The sequence below is a fragment of the Humulus lupulus genome, chromosome 7, assembly GCF_963169125.1.
Source record: "Humulus lupulus chromosome 7, drHumLupu1.1, whole genome shotgun sequence".
In the NCBI taxonomy this organism is placed as follows: Eukaryota; Viridiplantae; Streptophyta; class Magnoliopsida; order Rosales; family Cannabaceae; genus Humulus; species Humulus lupulus.
In genome coordinates, this window is record NC_084799.1 from 190,030,131 (window position 1) to 190,049,351 (window position 19,221).

Below are 19,221 nucleotides of genomic sequence, written 5' to 3' on the forward strand. Positions count from 1 at the left end.
CCCTTAATAACAACAACATCTAAACAATACCCAAATTCAATGACCCACCGAAAATAATTACGAAACAAAAAGAAGATACAGAGTGTGAACCTAAGAAAGTCATTGCCCCATCTCAAGTCTCCAAAATTCATAAATACCTTAATAACAGAGGCATTCTTGTATTGATAACAAATCTGAAGGAGATTACATACAAAACAGAGAAACCAAACAGAAGTGAATGCAAATAGTCACCTGAATGTTGTTCCTCAATTTTCGACCAAGAAAGAAATACAACTTTGTTGTCGACTCATCAAGTAGATATCCCAAACCTTTAGAAAATAAGCCATCACTGTCTAAGGGTATGGAACATCTGCCTTAGAAAATGAGCCAACACTGTCGATATGGCATCACCGGGAGGGTATGGAAGGAGAGAGATTCATCGATATGAGGGTTTGGGAGCAGGCGTTAGGCACTCTGACAAAGGAAATACTAAATAAAATAGACCTAAAATATAGATAAAACTTAAATTGTTTAATTAGTAATAAATAAATAGGCGTTAGATAGTTTTCTCTCACACATTTTCCCAGCGTGTCACTAATTAGGTGATAATTTATGGGCTTATACTTTTTTCGACCCTATGTTTTAAAAAAATTATTTTTGGACTTTATATTTTATAAAATAGTTCAAATAGACCTCTAAACTCAATTTTAATAAAGAAAAAATTGAATATAACAACATAGTTTTTAAGCAGAATAATTTTATATTTATTCTGAATTGTTAGTTTGGTAAATTATTTGTAATTTTTTTTTATCAGAAAAAAGAATATATTTCTCAAAACAAAATAACAACCAAAAGCTCAAAAACAGAGCTACCAAGAAACCAAATTACAACTTCCTAACAAACTCAGCAAGTGACCGATTCTTGTCCAGTAATTTTCGACTCAATATACTAAGTAATCTAGCTTTCAATCCCAACTTAATCATACAATCTATACAATGAGATGAGAAAGAACAATGAGCAAAAATACAAGAGTTTTTGTTAAACCAAATACAATAGACAGCAGCTGCCAAGGAGGCTACAGCAATGTGTTGCATTAAGTCTTTAGGCTTCCCCTCTAACCAATTCTTCCAATCTTCATACTGCACTGGCCAAATAGCAGGACCTAACCAGATTTTAATCAACTCCAAAACATGTTGAGAGAAGATACAATCAAAGAACAAATGCATATGAGACTCCTCAACTCTCTCACAAACCGGACACAAGGATGATGCAACAGAAATCTGACAATGCATCAAATTGTCTCTAGTCATCAGATGACCAAGGACCGATTGCCATAATATAAAACAATGCTTAGGGACAGTAAGTCTACTCCATACAGCCTTAGCAAAAGAGACCGGGTCCCTCTGAAGCCAACAACTATACAGAACCTTCAGATTCAGCTTAACATTCACAGTCGAAGCCTCCAAATCCTCTTCTAAAAACATCTCTTTTAGATAGCATAAATTTCGCCAATACCAACTAACATCTGATTTTAATGTATAATTCCAAAAAGATTGACCTTTGAGATAAAGCTCGTCAATCCACTTAACCCACAACACATCTTGTTTAGAGGATAAAGCCCAAATAAATTTTGCCAATAAAACTTTGTTCCACTTAGTCCCCTCCTTAAAACCTAAACCATCCATAGTCTTAGGAAGACAAACCTGAGCCCACGAAAAACAATGGAACTTGCTGCGATTGCCCTTGGTTCCCCATAAAAAAGTTACGACACAAACTATCAATTTCTTGAATGACACTCTGAGGCAAAAGAAAGATACTCATCTAGTAAGACCGAATTCCCAGCAAGACAGAGAAAATCAATTGAGTTCTCCCAGCAAAAGACAAGTGTCTACTCGCCCAAACATGGAGCCGATTTCGAATCTTCTTAATAATCTCACCACAATCAGCTGCCTTCCATCTCGTAGGGCGCAGCGTAACACCCAGGTACTTTAAGGGAAAAGTACCCTCAACTATAGCAACAGATCTCAGAATATTAGTCTTCACTTCAGCTGGCATACCTCCAAAGAAAACTTGGGATTTATTCAGATTAGCAGACAACCCAGAATACTGACTAAATCTGGAAAATCCATCAAATAAGAGTTGAAACGATCTAATATTCCCCTTGCAAAACAAAATAAGATCATCCACAAAACAAAGATTAACAAGTTGCAAATGTTTACACATGGGATGAAATCTGAACTCCCTATGCTGAGAAGCAAGCCTTAGAAGCCGAGTAAGATACTCCATGACAAGCACAAACAGCAAGGGAGAAATCGGGTCTCCTTGTCTTAAACCTTTTCTCCCATCAAAACTCCCTTGTAATCTCCCATTCATCATGAGGGTATAAGATGTACCCGTCAAACAAATCATTATCCACTGAATAAACCTTCTTGGAAAACAAAAGGTTGTCAGAATATCCTCCAAAAAAACCCAATCAAGAGAATCATATGCCTTACTTAGATCAATTTTTATCAAGCACCTGGGAGAAATATTCTCCCGAGTATAACCATGAAGTAAATCTTGAAGAATTAAAATATTATGTGCCAGCAATCTATTCTTTATGAAAGCTCCTTGGTTTTGATGGACAATCATAGGTCTTTGAAATACAGCTTCTTTGAAATACATTTATAAAGAGTATTACAACAAGCTATAGGTCTATAATCAGACGCTTTAGCTGGAGAATCTACCTTAGGAATGAGAGATAAAATTGTCCTGTTCAGCTCAGATGGAATCTCCGCATGCTCAAAAAATAACAAAATTGCCTCAGAGATTTCTTCTCCTATGTCCTTCCATAATGCTTTGTAGAATCCCGAGCCATACCCATCTGGACCAGGGCTCTTGATAGATGGGATACTAAATAAGGACTTCTTAACATCCTTCTTAGTGAAAGGCTTAATTAAATCTAGTTGTTGCTCCAAAGTCAAAACCAGCCCCTGCTGGAAACAATCCTGATCAACTCGACTAGTTGTTGTACTAGACTTGCCAAGAAAGCCTTTGAAATGATTATAGAAATGCTCAACAACCTCAGCATAATTATCAATAATCTGACCCTCATCATTCATATAAGAAGTAATCCAGTTACCAATTCTCCTCTTATTTAGACTAGCATGAAAATAAGCAGTATTTTCATCACCAAATCGAAGCCAATTAATTTTGCTCTTTTGTCGAAGGAAGCTCTCATACATTCTGGACTTACAGCCAAAATCTAAATACGCCTCTTTCTCATCTTGCTGAAGAGTAGGCGAAGAAGGATTCTGCTGTAACAAGAGTTGGGCCTGCTCATAGTTAAGTTTCGCATCAAAAAATTGCTGAGCAACATCACCAACTTTCAGCTTATTAAACTGAAGTAAATCAGGTTTAAGCCTCTTTAATTTCTGAATAATCCGCTGCAACCCATAACCACCAATCGGACTAGACCAGTTACAAAGGACAGTACTCCAAAAATCCTGATGATTAGCCCACATATTAAAATATTTGAAAGGTCGAACCCCTGAGAATTGAACTGGAACTGTTTTGATAAGGCAAAAATAGTGATCGGAAATAACATCCCAGTTAATACGTGCTTCAGACTTAGGAAAGGCATCTATCCACGGTTCATTTATAAAAATTCTGTCCAATTTTGAGAAAATTATGGTTCCTTCCATTTGTTTATTTGACCAAGTATAATGAGAACCACTCGATCATAATTCCGACATCATAGCATAGGCCCTCCAAAGACGACTATCTTCCACTTCCAACTTAGTAACTGGCCTACCACCAATACGATCATCAAATTCAAAGACTGCATTGAAGTCCCCTACTACCAACCAAGGAAGAACTGAAAACTCAATTAAGGCTAATTGATTCCAAAGACCTTTCCTCTCCTCCACCGAATTCCTACCATACACAAAAGTCAAGCAAAATTTTTGAGAAACTCCCTTGATTTTCACATCGCAATTAATTAGTTAGTCAACTGCCTGAATTACATTTAAAGAAACGATATCATCCTTCCAAACTAACAAAATCCTACCCTCCACAATCGGGCTACTATACCAATTCCATCCCAAGAAAACAGTCCTCATCATCTCCTCAATCTTATTACCTTTCAATTTAGTTTCAAGAAAAGCACATAAACCAATTTTATTGAACCTACAAAATTCTAACAAAGACATTTGCTTATTCCTTCTATTCAAACCCCTAATGTTCCAACACAGTAAGTTGCACCCTTCCATTAGAAGTCTGGACCTCTTGTTGACTCTTCTTTGAGACCTCCATGTGATTCTCCTGCAATATATTATATTTGTTAGTTCTCAAAGTCATAGATGTTGTAGCATTTTTCCTAGAACCTCCCACTCTTTTTGGTGTAGTCCATTTCTTCTCCTGCCCAATCATAGAACAACTAGCATCCTTTACCGTTTCTGTTTGTTCACCCTTTCCAGCCTCCTGTTCTTGATGATCCTTGGAACTAGACTTAAAACCAGGCACAGACATATCAGAAGTACCCCCATTTTCCCCATTTTCCAAACTAGTATCCTTCTTCTTTGGCCTCCAAACAGCCTCCTAGCCATGCTTGCAACTAGCAGAGGTATGACCTAAACTTTTACAAATCGAACATCGGGTAGGAAGCCATTCAAACTCTATAGCCTGTTCCATTAATTGACCTCGTTCATTGATAAAACTGATAAACTGAGGGATATGATCTGATATCTCTACTTCCACAAGAACTCTAGCAAAATTCACCATTGACCTATCATTTGTAACCTTATCAATCATCATAGGCTTACCTATAGTGCTAACAAGAGAACTCAGAAGTTTAAGACCCAAATCTGGTAGTCTTTTCCAGACCGGAACTGATTTCACCAACCTCATTTTATCTAGATCTGTCGACCAGGGCCTCAGTAAAACAGGTTTTCTGTCAAAATGAACCACACCAGATTCCAACACCATATCTCGAGTTGCTACATCTCAGAATTTGACTATAGTATGACCCGCATTCATACGAGCAATTCGCTCTATACCCAACTTTCCCAATAAACATTTAATAAACCGTTCAAACACAGCAAAAGGAGGATTTGCTCCTAAAACAACACATACCATAGTTGATTGCCAAAAGGAAGCTTCCACCTCTATCTCCTCCACATCTACTTGAGCTATCAACTTCCCATCTCGGAACAGGGGTTCCTCAAATTTGAGATGAGCACCTCCCTGAGTAGCAAAAGAATCTTGAAAATTGGACCACTTTTCTTTAGCTAATTCCTGGAAATCCTTCTCCTTAGCTGCATTCGCCCAAGACCTAGAGCCAGAAATGCCCTCATCTTTGGTCATTTTGCAATCCTCCAATAATTGGTCCTCCCCAACTGCTAGAAAGTTGGCTACCATATCAGCAAATATCTCCTCCGGGGGACCCCCCTCACTTCTTCTTCTTTCTCCACTCGTTCATGATCAATCTTGACAACACTACTCTCTATCTCAGTAGATCGGAGAACAGGCTTCTGAGAAGTTTTCTTTCGCCTCACCATGGGAAGAGAGAAAACTAGTCGCACGCCCCTAATTATTTGTAATTTTAGTTGAGAAAACTCTGACCAAAATCGAGTTTAGGGTTCTATTTGAACCATTTTACAAAACATAGGATCCAAAAAATAATTTTTCAAAATACAATGTCTAAACAGGTAATGAAACAAAATACAGAGTCCAAAAAAATATAATCCATTTATATTGAACTGAAATATTGGTAAAACTGAAATTCTAATAAAATAAACACAAATTCTTACAAAATAGATAAATCACCTAGAAATGATTGCATACTGCCACATCATCACTATTTAGCTCAGCTTTATATAGATAGATGTGCAAGGGATATTCAGTGGGTGGTCTCTCGAATACCACCAGACTTTGTGTGAGTGTATGTGCCTATTTTCCTTGATAGAAATTCCAAAACTTTTGTGCCCCAATCATATACTGTTTTTCTAGTGTTGTGTTGCTTATTTTTTTCAGGTCTTAACAGTTTGGCATTTTCTTTGTTTCCGAATTCTTAACCAGGTGGAGCACATCGGAGTCCCATGTAGTAAGGTCTATTAAAGTTAATGTTTGCTTGCCTGTGAAAGAATAGCTTCCTCAGCCCCACCTTATGTAAATAATAGAGTAAGTACTCATTATAAAAAATATTTATATAATTAAGTACAGAAGCATAATTGCTACAAAAAAGGATAGTACTGAAGAGCAGAGGTCAATCCTAGTCGATTCTGGAAACTAAAAATTGAAGCTCCATTAATTGTGATAAAAATAAATAAATGTACGGGTTGGGTCGGGTGTAATCAAGAATACAATTTACACAATTCCTGAAAGAGAAATATAACAAGCAACTAAAAGAGCAAAACTCAAACTTGATCCGCTTATAGTCCAAAGGCCACTCTTTGTACACAATCGGGACGTCTTTTGGTGGGCATACGAATCAGCCCTGTGATCTGCATTTCTGTTACTGCTTTGCAAAATCGTGCTCTGTAAAACAAAGTCAAGGATATTCAAAACTCTAACTATTTATTAACAGTGCTAACAACACTATTTCTCACTCTCATGTCTCAAAACTTGGCTTGACCTGTGAACTCTACTCAATTATCATCTTATATTTCAATAATCATTAGTAGTTTCTCTCAAACAACGAGAAAGAAGAGTGTCATCTTAAACCAGCACGCACTAGACCCATTATACTTACTTACATGCACCTTAGTAGTTTAATGTTTGTTCTATACCTTAAACCTACCAAATCATTTAGTCAAAAACTGTTATAAAAAGTTTTCTTGTATTCTAACATTTAAGATGACTTCTCTTCTCACCATGCAAAATAATGAAAAGAAAATTCCCTAAAACAAAGATGTCGTGCAAAATCAACGAGGAAATAGAAACATAAAGCAGGATACTGTATTGATGATTCACTCTTGTTTTCATTTTCATTTGTTTCTTTTCTTTTCTTTGGAAGTGGTGACTGCTGCTTCCCCTTGCGTTTCACTTTAACACTAGGGTTAGTCATGACCGTTTTGAAACATTGGTACCAGTCGTGAAGACTAATAAGATCGCCATGTTCCTGAGCCAGTGTGTACCTAAGATATTAGATGAATATTTAAAACAACAGTCAGCAATGCATTCTTGCAACTATAGTAGAAAATCACAAATTACATGAACCTAAAAAAATGTGCTGGACAATTAATAGCAATGAAGAATAAAAGGAAATTAAAGGAGATGTGTCAGACCCCAAGCTATTCATGGAAGAACAATTAATCGTTCTAAAGTCCAAGTGCAAAGTTGAAGCTCAATATCAAAATCTTGATAGAACATTTCACGGTCCATAAATAATGGTGATGTATGTGTTGGATATTTACTTACATGATTGAGGTATCAGGCATGGATGATAATGGAACATTGCCGGTCCTGCTGCAGCACTTACACTGCAGAAATTTGTGAAATTCTAAAAGATCAACTTGAATCCTTCTTCTTGGGTCTCCATTCAAAGCCTAAGGTAGTGAAAGAAAATAAATAAATTATGAGCAAAATTAGAAAAGAAAAAAAAAAAAAAGACCTTGCCATGCTATATGGTAAAAGGAACATCCATCTGTGGGATCTTGTAATGAAGCTTGTGGTTCTTTGATGCTTCCTACCCATCTCTACAAATAGAATTTATCCAAGACTTCTAGATAATACTTCTAAAATTGTACGAAATGTATAAATTATCCTCTGAACATAGATGCCTAGATCACTCATCAATCATCAGGAAACAAACACCTTAAATAAAAAAGGAATACCTTACACAAACTCTATTAATGCTGCTATCTTGTAACAAGAGTTTTTTTTTTCTTTTGAGGAATGGAAACCTGTCTAAATGCCAAGTTCTTACGACGGTATGAAGTGGGTCTTCATCATATACATTACTCCTATGGAAAGCCAAGAGCTTAAAATTTAAGGACACAATACCAAGTAGATTTTTGTTTTAAAATTTACCAACACTCTCAACATAGTTGCGGCAGAGAGCAAAAGGTAAAACAAACACAAACTGGTCGATCAACTAATTTGAGAAAACACTCGCACCATCCACTGGCATGCCAATATCTGACAATCTAATTCTAAATAACCAGAAAGATGACTAAAATGTATAGTAGTAAGTGCAAGAAGTGCGCGGAATGCTTACCAATTGAAGTTTTTCAACATCTTTAAAGCAGACAACTTCATGAAAAGGAATGCACTCGATGGGTTTCATAAAATCCCTATAACACAACAATACTAGCGATAAATACATAACCAATATCATTCAATAATTATAATAAGAATAAAAGAATAAATAGAAGATACTTATTTAGGAAACATTTATCATGAATCTGCACCTGCCGTGTCAACACTCTGGTTTTATATGTGATATCATTAAAATAACCAAGCAACACCAATATATTTACCTAATCATGCTAGTTATTAGGTTAGCAGCTTTTTCATTTATTGTCTTTAACTCCTTAATATTGGCAGCAGTCCGAGATGTGTGTCTCCTGCAAGTTAACACAAAGGGTAAATAAATACGTATGAATGAACAAAAAACCAAATGCAAACTAGCCTCTTTTTAAAGGGAGTTGTAAAAAAAAAATGTTATGAAAAATTGCAAAATAATCTTCCCGACAACACTCGACACTTGCATGACTAGATGTTTAGTGTGTCAAGAAAATTAAGAGTTAAGTTTGTCGGGAAGACTATTTTGCCAAAAAAAAATTTAAATGTGTAAGCTACAAATATGAGAAGAAAACGCTTTAAGATATATGTTTCTCACACTTTAGGATCATCTTTTTTGTAAACTTCAATTAAGCATTGAAATTTTTTATCGAGGCCCTCAATTATAAATGCCTTAAGATACATCTAAAAATTTAACTCTTCCAACTGAGGCCTTCAAATTATGAATTAAACTTCAATAATAAAGGCACTGTAAAGACGAAATTCATTAAGGTAACATTAAAATGTAGCATGTCTCTCAAAAACATCCTATATTAAAGGTTTTCCTATAATAATTCTCATCTCAAGCAGAAAATTGTTTTCAGTTCCATTAGATTGTATCTCTAGTAAAGCCTACGTTAGATACAATTTTTTCCTGTAATGCTCAATTGATTTTTTTTTAAACTAAAGTATGTGTGACAATTTAAAAGAGGACAATTTTTTTATTCTGCCCTTAAACCGATAGAGAATAAGGATCACACTCAGCGTCTACTTAACATTTCATTCTCCTTTACATATCATTAAGACAGTGAAAGAGCATATGTAAAGAAAGCATGAGAGATCATTCTGATAAAAAGCAGAAACAAGATAAAATATTGTATTACTTGGCAAGGTCTGTAAAATCCTGTTTCAAACTGCTTCCATCTTCAATTTTAATCATGGGTTGCAGCTCCTTCACTTTGTCATGGATCTATGTGGAGCATGTGAGAAATAGCAATTTAATTAACTTGGGAGATAAACATCCTATTTATGAATTTCTATAAATATAAAATTGGCATAGCAATATTCCTAATTTTAGAGAACATGCAGTAATGGCATAGTATCATAACAACAGCCACACAGTAGTAGCATGATATATGTATAAATCAATACATGCAGCAAATGCACTTGATAATATCTTAATCATCATTTCAAAATATCCTGAATCTTTTTATAACCTTCTTGGAGTAGTTATCATACCTCAAGAATATCCACAGTGAGATTTTCCCAACTCTTTAGCAACTGAGATAGTGATGCTGCTGGAAGATCCCTGATATTTTGCATGAAGAATCAGGGTATAATTTAAATAAACTAAATTGAACTTTGGAAATACCTACTTGCAAAGAAAGGTTAACTATGTATTAAAGCAAATAATAGTTAATTTTCAAAAAATTGCAACCCTCTCTTCCATAACAATAGATAAGATACTATATTTAAGAATAAGAAAAAATAGTAATAATAATTTGAATAGAATTTTATCCAATGCAATGTCAAACTTAATAACCATAGAAATATTAGAAAGGCATATGTTTTATCTTATTGTAAATACCTAGAGTATGTTGTACAGCAAAGTTTAGATTGTAATTTTTCCCTTATTTTTAGTTGTCTAGTCCTTTGTATTCAGCCTATATATAGGTCATTTTATTCATCAATAAAATTAGATTAGAAGTATTATTTGCACAAAATCTACATGGGTGGGGGGGGGGGGTTTGCACTCTTGAGCTCAACCTTAGAAAACCATTTTAGCGTGACCTTCTACTCTCACCTCCTACACCAGAAGCTTGCTACACCTCCACCCAGCAGAGCCGCACGTGAGCCCCACATGCCACCTCCATCTTCGGCCACTCTCCCACACTCGCGGCACATGCAGCACCCCGACGACGAGCTTTTTCTGCCAACATCTTCATCGGCACTCCCTACTGCTTCTTCCGCAATTTTATAAAAAAAATAAAAAATAAAAAAATTCAATCCTCATAAGCTTATTCCAACTCAACCCTCTTTAATCTCACTGTAAAGTTCATATCAATAGTTGTTCCAGCCAACTCCTCTTTCTCAAAAATACCATCTTCTCAAATCAATGGCTGCTACTCAACTTCTCCAATCAGCCAAGCCCACTTCTCAATCAGCTACTCATGTCACCAATTCTTCTCACAAAGTCAGCCACTTCTCAAAGGATAAATTGATGCAACTCCGACACCTCTTGGGCAGTTTATACAGCAGCCAAACCCACCTTATACCATTGCAAATGTAGTATAATGTGTCATCAAGGTTCTACGTCTCACACATTTACTGCAACCTCCAACAAAGGTACTTGGATAGTTAATTCAGGGGCTTCCGACGAAATGACGAGTGATTTACAAGTCTTCACCACCTTCAAACCATATGCTAATTCCCACACAGTCAGAATTGTCTCTCAAAAGTGATAGGGACAAGTTATGTAACATTATCAAATGACCTTCTCCTTTCATTTGTTCTATTTGTACCTAAATTAAATTGCAACCTTCTCTCTATAAGCAAACTTACTCGAGATCTGAATTATGTAACTAAATTCTATCCAAATCTTTGTGAATTTCAGGTTGAGGGCTCGGAGAAGGTGATTGGCAGTGCTGAAATGCATGATGGACTCTATATTCTCAAGGATTCTCCTAAAAATAAACAAGTTCTCAAATCAAGTTGAGGTAACCATTCCAATTTAGACTTTGTTTTCAATTTTGTGTCTGTTTCAAATGAAAATCTCATCATGTTGTGACATTTTCGACTTGGACATCCAAATTTTGGTTATCTTGAAAAACTATTTCCTCAGTTATTTGTCCACAAAAGACCAAAATTATTTCATTGTGAAGTCTGTCAACTTGCTAAACATACTCGAAACTCTTATCCCAATCTTCCTTACAAACCTTCACAACCTTTTTCAATGATACATAGTGATATTTGGGCACCCTCACAAGTAACAAATATTAACAGATCTAAATGGTTTGTATCATCTATTGATGATCATACTAGGACAACATTGACATTTCTTATGAAAGAAAAATCAGAAACTGCTAACTTTAAAAAATTTCATTTCATGATTCAAAATCAATTTAACCGAAAGATTCAAATCTTGAAACTGGAAAAGGAAAACTCCATTCTTGGTCCACACTTGTTAGATCAAGGAATTGTTCACATTAGTTCATGTATTGATACTCCGCAACAAAATGGAGTGGATGAGAGAAAAAAAACTGACATCTTGAAGTTTCTAAATCTATCGTGTTTTCAAATCATGTTCCTAAATAGTTTTGGAGGAAGCCTTACTCATAGCCACCTATCCAATCAATCGTATGCCTAGCCAAGTACTACAATTCAAAGCCCCAAGAAATCTGGTACTTGCAACATTCCCTCATATCTCAACCTTCTCCTCAGATCTTACATTCAAAGTCTTCAGATGTAAAATTTTTGTCCATGTTTATGATCACAAAATAACAAAACTTGATCCAAAGTCTCACAAGTCTCTTCATTGGGTATTCCAACACTCAAAAAGGGTACGAATGTTACTCCCCAATTACAAAAAGGGTCTATAACACTATGGATGTCACATTTTTTGACATCAATCTTTCTTTCCCAAATCTGGTATTCAGGGGGAGTATTGACAGAAATAACAGCTTTGGAAAACTCTTCAGGATCATCAAGCTGCATTTCCTCAACCCAATGTTGTGGCACGTGAACATTAAAGTAGAGGTGAGCATCTAAACCGGCAAACCGCGGCAACCGACCGCACTGCACCACACTACACCGCAAACCGCGATGTCAAAAGTGGAATGGTTCGGTATGGTTTGTATCTTAGCTAAACCACGCGGTGCGGTGCACGGTTTGGCAGTGTGAAATTTTGGTTTGCACCACACCACACCGTATACTTACAATTATGTTAACAAAAAAATTAAACTTTACATATATACCATTTTTTAGTAACCCAATCTGAAACTAGGAGCCCGCTTAAATTAGGGTATAATCTTATTCTCTAACACATCATACACGACAACAACTCCTTCATCTCTCATCTCATTTGCGCCTCCTCCCTATCACCATCTCTATCTCACACATTTTTTAACACACTTACACCATGGTAATCCACCCAAACCACACCGCAAAAAATGGTTTGGTTTGGTTTGGTCGGTTTGGTGCAACGAAATCACACCACACGGTGTGTTCTAGCTACTACACCGCACTTGTGGCGTGGTGTATTAAAAAGTGTTCAAACCGCTCAAACTACACCGTGCACACCCCTACATCAAAGTGCTCAGTCTTTGCCTTCTTTGCCTATCCAACCAGATCAGTTAACTAGTCCTTCCTTGCCTTCTTTTCCTATCCAACCAGATCTCAGTCCAGAAAACACATCCAACCCGTCCTCTATAGTCAATCCGACCTCACCTTCCTCCTCAGAAAATCCAAACTCATTCAAACTTACCACCACCTCAAACTCCAGCACAATTTAATATAGGTAACAAAGAACTTTGTGTTTATAGCAGGAGAAAAGTTTGGAATATAGAGGTCAACATGCAAGACAAGAACTGCTCAAACACTCCTCAAAGCCCTCCCAACCTTGAAGATCACGAAGGTAAGGATTATAGGACTCATGAGTTAGTTTCTCCTACTATTGATGATCTCGACCTACCTATTGCTAATCGGAAGGGTGTTAGAACTTGTACCAATCATCCCATAGAAAAGTATGTTGCTTATGGAAAACTAACACCTATGTACCGAGCTTTTGTCTCTTCTCTTGATCTTATTCAAATTCCCACAAACATTTACGAGGCCTTAAAAGATCCTAAATGAAAGATTGCACTCGATGAAGAAATGAATGCTCTTGAGAAAAATGGTACTTAGGTTCTCACTAAGATACCTCAAAGAAAGCGTACAGTTGTTTGTAAGTGGATTTTCATCGTCAAGTATAATTCAGATGAGAGTATCAACAGATTCAAGGCTCGATTGGTTGCCAAGGGTTCGCTCAGTCATATGGTGTTGACTATCAGGAGACATTTGCTCCCGTTGCCAAACTTAATACAGTATGAATTTTGTTATCTCTTGCTGTAAATTGTGATTGGTCTTTATTTCAGTTGGATGTAAAAAAATGATTTTTTGAATGAGGAACTCGAAGAAGAAGTCTACATGGAAATTCCACCAGGGATGAAGAAACACTCTAGTGGTCGAGTAGTGTGCAAACTTCTCAAATCTCTTTATGACTTGAAACAGTCACCTCGGGCATGGTTTGACAAATTCGCAAAGTTTGTCAAACATGGATATACTCAAAGTCAGGCTGATCATACTTTATTTTTCAAGTTATCTTCAACAGAGAAGCTAACAATTCTCATTGTCCATGTGGATGACATAATCTTAACTAGAGATAACTTAGATGAAATTTCATATCTCAAAAGACTTATTGCCTCATAATTTGAAATCAAAGATCTAGGAACCCTCAAATACTTTCTTGGTATGGAAGTAGCCCGATCTAAAGATAGAATTGATATATCTCAGCGAAAGTATATCCTAGATCTTTTAAAGGAAACTGGAATGATTGGGAACAAGCCGGTTGACACTCCAATGCATCTAAACTTGAAAGTTAACCGAAGAGAGAATTCAATTCTAGTGGAGAGGGGGAGTTATCAAAGATTAGTAGGAAAACTAATCAATCTCTCTCATACTAGACCTGATATCGCCATCCCTGTCAGCATTGTGAGTTAACATATGCATAGTCCTCATGAGGAGCACTTGGAAGCAATGTATCATATTCTAGGGAATCTGAAAATGACACTAGGTCTCAATTTTCACTTCAGAAAACACAACCGAGACTTGGAAGTTTACACAGATTCTAGTTGGGCTGGAGTGTTGACCAACAGACGATCAACCAGTGGTTATTGCACCTATGTATGGGGTAATTTAGTCACTTAGCGCAGCAAAAAGCAGTTTGTGGTCTTAAGGAGTAGTGCAGAGTCAGAATATCGTGCTTTGGCCTAAGGTATTTGTGAAGAGATGTGGATCAAAAGACTTATGAATAAATTGAGGTTTGACTCTCTTCAGTCTTTTAAAATGTACAGTGACAGTCAAGTTGCAATTAGCATTGCTAAGAATCCAGTTCAACATGACAGAACTAAACATGTTGAAATAGACAGACACTTCACTTCTGAGAAGTTGAATTCAAAGATCATTGAGCTCAACTACATTCCTACAAATAAACAGATTGCTAACTTCCTAATAAAGGCCCTACCAAGAACAAATTTTAAAGAATTCAATTCCAAACTGAGTTTGTATAACATATACTTCTCAGCTTGAGGGGAGTGTAGAAATATTAGATAGGCATATGTTTTATCTTATTGTAAATACCTAGAGTATGTTGTACAGCTAAGTTTAGGTTGTAATGAACAGCTAAGTTTAGATTGTAACGAAACAGCTAAGTTTAGGTTGTAATTTTTTCCTTATTTTTAGTTGTCTAGTCCTTTGTATCCGGCCTATATATAGGCCATTCTATTCACCAATAAAATTTGATTAGAAGTATTATTCACACAAAAACTACCATAAGCATATCATTAGACTTTCTAAATAAACTTTACCTAGCTAAATTTTTTTGATGAATAACAAAACATGGCTTATAGAGAAGACATGTTTAAGAACTATTGCATTCTTACAAGCTACCTACCTCACTTTTTGAATCACCTGAGAAATAGGACCACCTTTTCGCCAATATTGTTGAGCCACAGATTGATTACTTGAAGATATTTCAAAACCTTTCCCTGACCTAGTGTGAGCACCAGTGGCGATGGCATTGTAAATATTTGGATCAAGTGCCTCACAAAATAAGTCTAGGAGCTGGACTTTGTTGTACTTCCCAGCTTCATAAAGGCACTAAAGCATAAGGAATAGAATGAAAGTAAATCAAAATAAACAAAAGAAACTACCACAATTAGTCCAGGTTCAATGAGAAATCATCAATCTAGAATGCACATACAACTTTTCACTAGAAAGACAATGTAGAGTTCCAAGTATGATTCCTAGTTTGTAGAGATCAAATTATATTTTATGCTATTTATTTTAAACAAAGATTTTGAAGAGTAATATCTAAAATCTTTTAAATTCAAATAGTATACCCTTGTTTAAATAGATTGTTTCAAAGAATAAGAAGATTAAAATTAAATAGAGTTTTGTTCTCTATTTCTTATATTTTAATATGCTACCAAGGAGCAAAACTTGAATAATGTCCGAGCAAATTCATTGCATTAACAAGCTTCCCATTGAGACTTTTTCTAAAACAAATAACAAACATTAATTCACACTTCTATAAGTATGACCGCTCCAAGATCACTAGACAATTTTTTATTGATAAACAATTATGAAAAGAAAATGCCAAAGGGCCACTTTAGCAATGTAAAATGATTAGCATTAATAATAAAAGGATTAATAAATATGAAGAACATGTTCTTAGTCTTCCACATCATCCAAAAGAAATGGTATCTAAGGTGTAAGCGCAAAGGGTGAGGGAAAAAAAGGGTGTAATTCTAATCTTAAAAGATTATGAAGAATAGTAAGTTTAGAAACTTGGAGTTATCATGATTCATTGCAGCATAAGAATACGGAAGATGTTCAAGACCTCACCATAACAACAGTGCCCCAACACTTCTGTGAACGCTTCAACTCTGTCAAACCACAAGCCAAATTGCTATCAATTTGTGCAGCTATTCCTGATGAAAAATCAGGTCCCTGACCCTGAAAACCCTTCAATAGTCAAGTACTTCAATAAAAAAAATTAATAAATGGTTGGATAAAGAATTGCAAAGGGTGATTTGGGTAAAGGATAATTTAAGTACCATATAGGGGAGAAGGAAAGTAAGAGAAGTAAAGCTGATCAAAACAAAAGTATTAAAAAAGAAAAAGGGGCAAAATAAAAACCCCGTGACAATCAAAAGACGAGGACATAAACAAAAATTCTTTCTAGATCAGAGAGAGGAACAAACAAATCAGGACTGACTTAAGTTGAAGTGTCACAAGTTGTACTTATGATGAAAAGTACAAAAAGCTATAAGATGTGGTATGCTTTTTATAAAAGGTACCAATAAGGCACTGCAAGACTGAAAATCTGTGAAATTTTCATACTCGGTACAAGGAAAGAATTAAAGGAGATGATACCTCATAGTCGCTGCCTTCTTCGGCAATTAAACCAAGAGTGGAGCTCAAAGGCTCCATGGAGAAATGCTGGGCACATGCTATCTGAAAGTAGGAGAAGAAAAAAAACACCCAAAAAGAATACAGAGCAAAAGAAAGATATCAGCAAGGCTTTTTTGTCAGGCAAACAGCATAAAAACATGAAATGTTCATATAGTCCAAACAACAATAATATTATAGTTCAAAATTTCCATAAGCACAAACCTTCAGTGCTCTAATGAAAGATGTTAATGTTCCATCGTGATTTAAGAAATAGTTTTTCAAGAAAACTGCAACCTTGTGACCAATACTGAAACCAGAACACCACCTAACAAGAGCAGCCTCAACAACTGCGTTCATTCTCTCAGCAGGTGATGCCAAAATGAATTTACTTGGGCATAACTGCTGGAGCACATGTGAAGGAAGTACGTTTCTTGGAGCATCTAGTGTTGTGATTCCCATAATTAAAATCATTGGGATCTTAACAACCCATTCACTGAAAGAGATTGAAGGAGAATTACAAGAAAATATGGACAAAATAATAGAAGTCATAACATGACATGTTGATAGTTCTTAAGTAAGAAATTTCAGAAACTACTAGTTATTGAACAGAAAGGGAAACTAATCATGGGTGGGGAAACCTGTGTGCAATACAGCAACTAAATTACCTGAGTTCATTTCCCCAAGAATAGTATTATAGTTGTTGAAAATAGTGGATGAGAACTAACCACCAATCACCATGATTCAACCAACATCAAGGAATTTATTATCAGATGATATGTTAAACTCTCATATACCAATGATTGGACATTAACTAGCAAGCGCTATCCACATATTATGAGTGACAGATAGAGGTACAGGAAAAAAGAATTAGTCACCTTACTCTAAAGTGAAAGAGTAAACAGGAAATAGATAAAGGGAGAGACAGAATTAAGATATTTATTTACCTGACTGAGAAAATAAAAGAGGTTTGACAAGTAAATTAGCAAGCTTCTAAAGTATACCTCAACATAAGGATGAAATCTGACAAAACTGATCGAGAACACCGTTCCATATCATCTATTATTATAACCACCGGAGAATCATGGTTACCATGTTCTCTATACCATGATGCTAGGATGGAGATGTCAGCTGCCTGAACAAAAACAATGTTACATGCAAAAACTAAACTCAAAATGCTTCAACTAAAATTAAACTCCATCTAAGTAAGAACAACAAGGAAAGTTAAATGCCCCATAGATTGATTGGAGTGTACTTACATCCAAAGTAACCAATAAAAACTGTCTCAACAGACTTCTCAGACAACCGCCAACCCCATTCTTGGTAGCAAAGTCCCGTGAGGACAAGTTAGCCACGTGGCACCCATGAGATTTCAAGCAGAGACCAAGTTCTTCAAATGTCAATAAATCATCGACAAACTCCATATTCTCTGCCAGTAAAGAACCAAGTCAAGACTACAGAGTGCAAACAATCGATAGAGACCATTTATATTCCATACTATCCAATAATCTATAGCAAGTAACATAAAGATTCACTACTCAAAGATAAAGCAAGACCCAAAAACAAACAAAAAAGTACATTGGCATTGCCTTTTAATGGAACATTCATACTTACTAATAAGAACCAGCCCAGTGAAGAGTTGCTTAGAAGTAGCATGGTTTAGAATCGGAAGAGGCCGAGTTGCTTCGGCAAAGCTAGGCAATCCAGATGACGTAATCGCAAGGAAAGATTGTCGAACCCAAGTATGTATTTCGTTGAATACATTATTATTCACATCCCTCAAAACACCCTAACCACAAATTCAATCCAAAATAATATACAAATCAATTGCTGTTCCGTTGGCCAAAAACAAAAATGAATCGAAAATAGAATAGTAAAACACCTTGATAGCAGAATCGATTTTAGACCAAACGGAATGAAAAGCTTTGTGGGAATCAAATTGGGGGTTGTTGGAGGGTTTTGATGGAGAGAGGTCGATCCTCCTGGCTGCCGCCGATTTTCGACCGGAGTTTCTTGATGACGACGACGATGATGATGATGCTTTGTGAAGAAGATAAAAAGGCTGTCATTTTTCGAATCGAAAAATGAGCACAACCACATTGAGTTAAAAGAAAAATCACCATCATGAACAGTGGAAAACCAAAAGAGAGTTACCTGAATGTTGTCATTGGCAGAGGTATCGGTAACTGCTGATGGAGGTGGTGAAGCTGAAGATGCAGTCATGGCTTCTCTTCTCAAACTCAGCTATGGCTTCGCTCTGCAACTGAAGTAGGGTTCCATTTTCCGCGCTTGTTTTCTCTCTTTTTCCTTTTGGCGCGAAAAGATAACTAAATGACATTTTCCATTCGGTTTGCACACGGTACTTTTCGTTAAGTTCGGTCTGGATGCTTGACACGTGGACAACACTATAATTTTGGGAATATAACAACTTGGTACGGTATGTTATTATGTTTTCAATAATGTTTATCGTAATCTTTAATTTAAAATTATATATATTTGGCATCTTAAACTCAAATTTGAACAATAAAATTTATAAGCAAGATCAAATTGCTC

At 36.0% G+C, this 19,221-nt stretch overlaps 2 protein-coding genes across 3 annotated transcripts; both read right to left on the reverse strand.

Annotated features, from left to right (window-relative positions):
- Nucleotides 1–863: 863 nt before the first annotated feature.
- Nucleotides 864–1,664, reverse strand: LOC133792469 (uncharacterized). The gene has a single exon (XM_062230378.1). The coding sequence runs from the start codon at nucleotides 1,662–1,664 to the stop codon at nucleotides 864–866; it is 801 nt and encodes a 266-aa protein (XP_062086362.1).
- A 4,474-nt stretch (nucleotides 1,665–6,138) lies between these two features.
- LOC133788967 (origin of replication complex subunit 3) lies at nucleotides 6,139–18,970 on the reverse strand. Of its 2 annotated transcripts, none has more exons than XM_062226657.1 (16): nucleotides 18,823–18,970; nucleotides 18,551–18,730; nucleotides 18,283–18,457; nucleotides 17,928–18,097; nucleotides 17,673–17,803; nucleotides 16,894–17,164; nucleotides 16,654–16,734; nucleotides 16,123–16,233; nucleotides 15,170–15,375; nucleotides 9,700–9,769; nucleotides 9,345–9,430; nucleotides 8,439–8,525; nucleotides 8,177–8,252; nucleotides 7,378–7,505; nucleotides 6,915–7,094; nucleotides 6,139–6,495 (listed from the first exon to the last, which is right to left on the reverse strand). In XM_062226657.1, exons 1-16 carry the CDS (start codon nucleotides 18,889–18,891, stop codon nucleotides 6,390–6,392), a joined length of 2,127 nt encoding a protein of 708 aa, XP_062082641.1. In that variant the 5' UTR covers nucleotides 18,892–18,970; the 3' UTR covers nucleotides 6,139–6,389. The 2 variants fall into 2 exon arrangements, with proteins under 2 accessions (XP_062082641.1, XP_062082640.1); XM_062226656.1 differs by having other exon boundaries at nucleotides 16,123–16,242.
- Between the last annotated feature and the right edge of the window lie 251 nt (nucleotides 18,971–19,221).